This window comes from Corvus moneduloides, chromosome 23, assembly GCF_009650955.1.
Source record: "Corvus moneduloides isolate bCorMon1 chromosome 23, bCorMon1.pri, whole genome shotgun sequence".
NCBI classification, from domain to species: domain Eukaryota; kingdom Metazoa; phylum Chordata; class Aves; order Passeriformes; family Corvidae; genus Corvus; species Corvus moneduloides.
This window is the reverse complement of record NC_045498.1, coordinates 1,936,234-1,943,157: the sequence shown is the minus strand read 5'-3', so window position 1 is coordinate 1,943,157 and position 6,924 is coordinate 1,936,234. Positions and strand designations below refer to the sequence as shown.

General features: G+C 64.7%; 1 protein-coding gene across 1 annotated transcript in view; it reads left to right on the top strand.

The window, feature by feature from the left end:
* The first annotated feature begins 209 nt into the window (after nucleotides 1-209).
* FOXO6 (forkhead box O6) overlaps nucleotides 210-6,924 on the top strand; it is a 33,772-nt gene continuing 27,057 nt past the window's right edge. Inside the window, exon 1 of the mRNA XM_032132383.1 lies at nucleotides 210-1,311. Coding sequence (XP_031988274.1) covers nucleotides 883-1,311 — 429 coding nt within the window. The 5' untranslated portion in view covers nucleotides 210-882. The remainder of the gene's footprint in view (nucleotides 1,312-6,924) is intronic.

The following is a 6,924-nucleotide window of genomic DNA, read 5'->3' as shown; positions in this document are numbered from 1 at the left end:
GCACGGCGGAGGGAGGGAAGGAGGGAGCGAGCGAGCGAGCGAGCGAGGGAGCGGCGGCCGCCCCAGCATGTGGCCCGCCCGCGCCGTGGCGGCAGCGCGGCGGCGGCGGCGGCGGCGGGCAGGTGCGCGGCCGCTGAAGCGGAGCGGGGGGGCGTAGGGGCGGGAGCCGCCCGCCGCCGCCCTCGCCGGCGCTGTCAGGTGCGTGCCGCCCGCCAGCATGGCTCCGCCGCGCCGCCGGACCTAGCGCCGGGCTGCCCGCGGGAGACTGCGCCTGCCGCGCCGAGGGCTTCCCCCCATCTCCGTCCCGCTTCTCCCCGCTTAGGTGCCCCGCCGCCCGGCCCCGGAGCCCGCCGGTCCCCGGCCGAGGATGCCGCCCGCCACCGCTCGCTCCGGTTCATCTGTTGCTGACTGACCGCGCCACCAGCCCGATGGATGCGGCCGCCCCCGCGCCCTGCCCGCCCGCAGCCGCCCCGCTGGCTACCGAGCCGGGAACCGCTCCGGAGCTCCGCGGCTGGTAAAAACCAAACCAAAACCAAATCCGAACCAAAAAACATCCCCCCGCTTCGGCCCGGACTGGAGAGGCGGCCGAGGACCATGCAGCGTGTCCCACGGCTCGGCGCTCCCGGCGCGGCGCCGGGCACAGCCGCCTCCTAGAGCCGCCGGACCCGGGGCTCCCCCGGACTCGGGGCTCCCCCCTCCAGGACCCGCGCACCGAGCGGCTCCTCCTTCCCTTCTCCCCTCCAGCCGGGCAGGGAGCCCGCCTTCGCACTCCTCTCCCTCTCTAGATTTTGGGTTTTTTGTTGTGTGTTTGGGGTTTTTTTTTGGGTGGAAACCGCCCGTAACTCCGGGGGGGGGCTGTGGGGTGGCAGCGGGGAGGCGACCATGGAAGAAAAGCTCCAGGCGCATCAGGTGGAGATCGACCCGGATTTCGAGCCGCAGAGCCGTCCCCGCTCCTGCACTTGGCCTCTCCCCCACCCCGACTTGGCGGCGGAGGAGGAGGATGGGGGCGCGGGGGGAACCCCGGCGCTGGCGGCCGGCGGGGACGGAGCCGAGAACGCGGCGGCCCCGGTGGAGCGCAGAGTCGCCGCCGCTCCCCCGCCGCCCCCCGGCGCGGATGTGGGGCAGCTCCGCAAGGCCAAGACCTCCCGGCGCAACGCCTGGGGCAACCTCTCCTACGCCGACCTCATCACCAAAGCCATCGAGAGCTCGCCGGAGAAGCGCCTCACCCTCTCCCAGATCTACGACTGGATGGTGCGATACGTCCCCTACTTTAAGGATAAAGGAGACAGCAACAGCTCCGCCGGCTGGAAGGTACCTGACCCCCTGACCCCAACCCCAGCGCAACTCTGCCCTCTCTCCCGAAGGTGTGCCGGAGCATGGAGCTTTGTGCCGGGGCAGCCGGAGCTTGGTTCTGGCGGGGAGGCTTGGGGGATCCCCGCCGTCCTCACAGCTGGGGAGATAAGGGCTCGGTCAAGTTTTGGGGAGAGCTGGTGTCTCGTGGTGCTGTGTGTTGGAACGGGGTGAGCTTGTCCCTGCGTCACCCGCCGGCCTCGCGCTGAGGGTCGGAGCGGTGCCGCCGTCCCCCGGGAGGTCAGGGCGAGGGATGGAGACAGGCAGCGGGGTCGCGGGCGGCTCTCCCTGGTGTGCGAGCCCCGGGGTACGGTGAGTGACAACCCCGAGTACCGGGGTACAGTGAATGATAACCCCACTGCCACAACTCTCCTGGCCCTGCCTGTGGGGACCCCGGCCGTGCCAGGTCCCCGCGTGCCGGTGGCCGGCCCGGCAGGACAGCCGGAGGGAGGGCTGTTCCCAAGCAGCTGTCTCCAGACTGGCTTTTACCCGGTGCGTCCCCGCTGCCTCAGCCCCCGCCTTCTCCGAGGCCGCGTCCCCCTCCCGGGGGGCCAAGCAGGCAGCACACGGTCCCCGCGGCTCCAAGCTGGCATTCCCTGGCTCTGCGCTCGGCTGGCACTGTGGGCTCGTTAGGATTCCCTGGCGCAGGCAGTATTCCCCTCTGTCGCTGTGAGCTGGGGATCCATGGCACCGGCCATCCCGGCACCAGTGAGGGCACGGAGGGTGCTTGGTCTGGGGTCACCCTGGCCCCTGCCCCTCTGGCTGGGCTCTGCACTGGAAAGGGGGAAGAGATCGGCTCTGTCCAGATGGTGTCAGTAAAAAGGAGCCAGTTTCTCTTAAGTCCTCCCCTAAGCCCTGTCACCTCCAGTGTGATTAGTGTGTTAGCAGGCTCCGGGGGCTCCCACACCAGCCTGCGGCCCTGGCACGTGTGTCCTGGCTCCGTTGGGGGCAACCAGATCCAGCCCACCTCGGGGGTCCTTCTTGGGTGCAAACGAGGCTCTTTTGGGGCAGGAAGGCCGGACTATGTGGCACCTGTATCCAGGCTGTGGGAGCTGGTGTTGTGTGGAGGCTGGGCACCCACTCCTGGTGAGTGGGCTGAGGGCAGCTGGCGTCCCCCTGGTGCGGGAAGGGTGTCAGGGCTGTGGAGGTGGCAGGAAGTGGTGCTTGTGTGGGGCCTCTCAAACCTCCACCTGGGTGAGACCTGCACAGCCCTGGGCGTGCTGGGGAAGAAGGATCTCCCAATGCTCACACACCGTGGGGACAGCAGGGGACATGCACTGATGGGGTCTGGAGATGTGTCAGGGCTCTGAACTGGGGGCTGGGAGGGCTGGGATGAGGAGTGAAGGGATTCCCAGGCAGTCACGTGTCACTGGGGGCTTCATGTTTCGTGGTGTGCAAAGGGGGAGGACAGGCTCAGAGTCCAGCTGCTGTTGGGCACCAGGGGCGTTTTCAGGGGCTGCTTGCTCAGGTGGGCTCCCCTGTGTGCACCCCATCATGGGATCCTCTCCCCTTTCCTGGCCCGTCTCTGGTTTGGAGCGCCTCTGCCAGGGCTCTGCCTGGGCTGCGGGCAGGTGGCTCTGCTGCCTGGGCTGCTCTGCTGGGGCTGCTTCCCTCCTGGCAGCCTCCCGTGCCCCCTTGTTTGCACTGGGGTTTAAAGCCCCCAGCTGGGCTGAGGCCCAGTGAAGTGCCCTGCCCAACCTGTCTGCACTCCAGGCTGGGCAGAGCGGGGTGCCCTGGAGCCTCTCCTGGTGCTGCAAGTGCCCAGTCCCCAGCTGGGGCTGGTGGTGCGAGGGCTGGCAACAGCCCAGGGTAACAAGCAGAGACCTCCTTTGCGTGGTGGTTTCATCAGGCCACAGCGTGTCAGGAGTTAAACACCTCCCCCACAGCCCTTGGTCCCTCCTGGATGTCCCCTGCCCCAAACCCCCTCGGTGTCCCCTCCCCTGGCTGCCGAGGGAGCCCCCAGAGCACTGGCCAGTCGGTTTTGTGGCAATGAGCTGCTGGTGGCTGATTGCAGGACCCCTGGGGAAGCTGCGTCCCTTGGCCCCAGGCCTGGGAGAAGTGTGGCAAGGCCACAGCTTTGCATTGCCCAGCACGGCAGGGTCGGAGCGAGGTCTCGGCTGCTTCTTTGATTGGTTCCTTCAGAGCCTCTTGGTGCTGGACAGAGCAGGATGATGGGGTCTGGGGCCTGGCCGAGGGCCCAGCGTCCCCATGGGCATTGGCTGTGCTGCTGCTCTGGCAGGACTTTGTAGAATCATGGGATGGTTTGGGTTGGAAGGGAGCTTAAAGCTCATCTCATCCCATCCCCTTCCACTAGACCAGGTTGCTCAGAGCTGTGTTCAACCTGGCCTTGAACAGTTCAAATCCTACTCTTGCCTTCTCCAAACCCTCTCTGCCTTGCTCTGGCATCGGAGGCACCTTCAGACCCCTCCCTGCATCCAGCTGGCTGAACCTGCACCCGGCTGTGGTGTCGGATGTGCCTGTCAGGAATGTGTGCCCCAGGCTGGTGGTGGTCTCTTGGAAGGGAAGGCTGTTGGCAGGGGTTGCATTTTGGGGTCAGGCCTCTCCTTCCCCACCAGGCTGCGCATTGCATTACATGGTTTCATAAAATCACAGAATCATGGAATGGTTTGGGTTGGAAGGGACCCTAAAGCCCATTCCATTCCACCCCTGCCATGGGCAGGGACACCTACTACCTCAGGTTCCTCCAAGCCCCATCCAGCCTGGCCTTGGTCTCTTCCAGGGATGGGGCAGCCACATCACTCATGGTGAGGTAAACTGAGGGACAGAACCCAAACACCTCGGCCCTGCCCAGCATCGGGACCAGGACCAGGACCTGTCTGGGTCGGATGGAGAGCACACGGGGGATGCTCGGGCTGCTGATCCTTGGGAAGTGCAACCCCCCATGGGCTGAGCTGGTGTGTCGGGCTGGTGCACCAGGAGCTGCTGCTGCTTCCCGATGCAGGGCAGCGGGCGCCCGCTGACTGACAGTTCTGCTTAATTAGGGAGTTGTTATTTTATCAATTCCAAAGCGCTTGAAGTTTTCTGCTCCAGCTCACGCTTTCCTCTTGTTAATGGGAAACCAACACCCTCCGTCAGAAAGGCAGCGGCACTGATGCATTTTAAAGGGTTCTGCTTGCTCCGGTTTGACATCCAAAATATAACAATCAAGCCATCAGCTGGTGGATGCCTGTTTGATGCGGCTCTGACAGTGCTGAAACCTTAATTTCCCAGCCCTCCCTGCACCTCCTCCTCCTTTCTATTGCCGGGTCGGTAGCGTGGCAGCCGTGCCTGGCATGGGGGCCGGGGCTGCCGTGTGCTCGGGGCTGCCATGCAGAGACACCCCCCTGCCAAGTGCCACCGTCCTCCTGCAGGGCAGAACGGAAATGAATTAGGGAGAAAAAGGTGTGGAAATGGAGTTTGGGTGGGAGTGTGGTCCTAGTTCCCATTGCTGCTCGAGGATTTGGGGGTTTGGGGTACCAGGCTGTTTCCCCTCCCTGCTGCTCTGTGACCCCTGAGCTATGGCCAAGGGGGAGCACCCTGCTGGGCAGCCCCCGAGGATCCTTCCAGGGAGCAGCTCCTGGCTCTGTGGCTCTGTCGCTGGTGCCCCCCTGCCCATCCCCTCTTGGATGGAGACAGTGCCTCTGGAGCCTTGCCCAGTGTGGCTGGAGAGGCTCCAAGACAGCGCCTGGGACGGATGGGGATGGCTCTCCCCTCGCGGAGGGCAACCCGAGTGCCCCCAGGGCGTGGGTGCTGCCACTGGGGGTGGCACAGCAGTGAAGGGGCAGTTTCAGGGAGGATGGGGTGACCTGGCTCTGGGGTGACCTGGCTCTGGGGCTGCACATCGGGCTCGCTGCTGTTTGTGCTGGGCTCAGCGGTGTGGGTACCGGGGGGCTCGGCGGGGGCACGGCCCCGGGACCCCGGCTGAGGGGGGGTGGCCGGTCAGGGCTGCCCTTGGGGCGGTTTGGCTCGGCTCGGTCACGGATCCCATCCTGTCCATATATGGAGATTTTTTCCAGCGGCAGGGAGAGCCCGATGCTCCCCGGAGAGCTGCCCTGGGCTGGGAGCCGCGGGGCCAGGAGAGCCCGGTCAGCCCGGGGAGCACGTAGGGCCGGCTCCTTCACCTCGGGGAACCCCTCTGCCTCAGCTCCTCGAGAAGCCCCCCTGGCTCTCCTGTCCCCACAGGTGCAACGCTCCCGGGATCCCCTCGTGTCAGGGGACCCCCCCCCGCCCTTTCCCACAGCAATGCAGGGTCCCTCTGGATGTGAAGCTGGGGTCTCCGCACCTGTCCCCAGCTTCACCCAGGGATGGGGGAGCCAGTCACACCCCCCTGAGCCGCCCCCATGTGCTGCAGTGCTGCCGGTGGTGTGGCTGTGAGGAATCCCCTCTCCTCCTCCTCCTCCCCACCTCATTTCACTCTCTTCTTTTGGAGGTTTTCGCCTTCTAATTTTTTTTTCCCCCTCTCTCCCTTCTTCTGGAATCGCTTCTCATGCAGCGCTAACTGCTGAAGTAACACAAACCTGCTAAATGGTCCGGCTTTATGATAGCATAAAAATGATACTACAGAAGCGAGTGGGGCTTTATTAAACCCCAGGGAAAGGCTCCAAATGAACAGCTTGCTCTGCTCTTAGCTTCCTCCCCCTGCTTCCCCCTTTATTTTTAATAACCACTGGAATATAAACTACAGTTAAGATCCTGTGGACTAGAAGAGTGCTTGCAGCCCGGCATTCTCACCATCCTTCCCGCCGTGGATCCCTGTGTGCATCCCTCCTGCAGTTTCCTGGTGCTAGGGTGGGAGGAGGACCAGCATCCTGGGCTAGGACACGGATTTTGTAATTAAAAAGCCTTGTAAATATTTTTTAGGGAGGCTGTGGGTCGGGCCAGGCGTGTTTTGGGAGTGAGCTGGGCTCCTTGGCCAGGCTTCCCATCCCAGTGGGACGCTCATGGGGATGCTGCTGGCAGTGGGAGGCCCTCGGGGCTTAAGGAGTGGGGTTGGACATCTCTCACCTTGGGTCCTCGCCCAGGGATCCCACAGGAAGGGGATGAATCTCCCCTCCCCATGCATCAACAGGGGCTGGGCATGGTTGGACCCCCATCCCCAGGCTGCCCCCTCTGTCCCTGGAGTCCATCCCCAGCCTCACAGCCACCGTGCCCTTGAGTCTCCCGTGGGGATGCTCTGGAGCTGGATCTGGGTCTCCCCTTGCCCTGACACCCCACCGCACCCCGACGCTGCCTGTGGGGAGGCAGCTGCCCTCCTGTCCCCCGCACCCACCGCGGTGGGCTCCCTGCTCCCGGCTCACATGACTTTTAATTACCCTGACACTTCCCGCCGGCTCCCGGCGAAGGTGCCTGATTAGTGCCGAGGTGAAAGGCACTTTGGGTTACGGAAGGACACGCGGAGGCTCGCCTGTCTGCCGCTGAGGCTCATTTTGGACAGCATCTGTTCATTATTATGTGGTGCCTTGGCGGGGTGCCAGCCAGGGGAACTGAAAGCCCCGGCACAAAGCTCGCTTTCACCCGCTGCGGGGAGGAGGAGGAGGAGGCACCCGGCGCTGGGCGGGGAGCCCGGGGACCCCC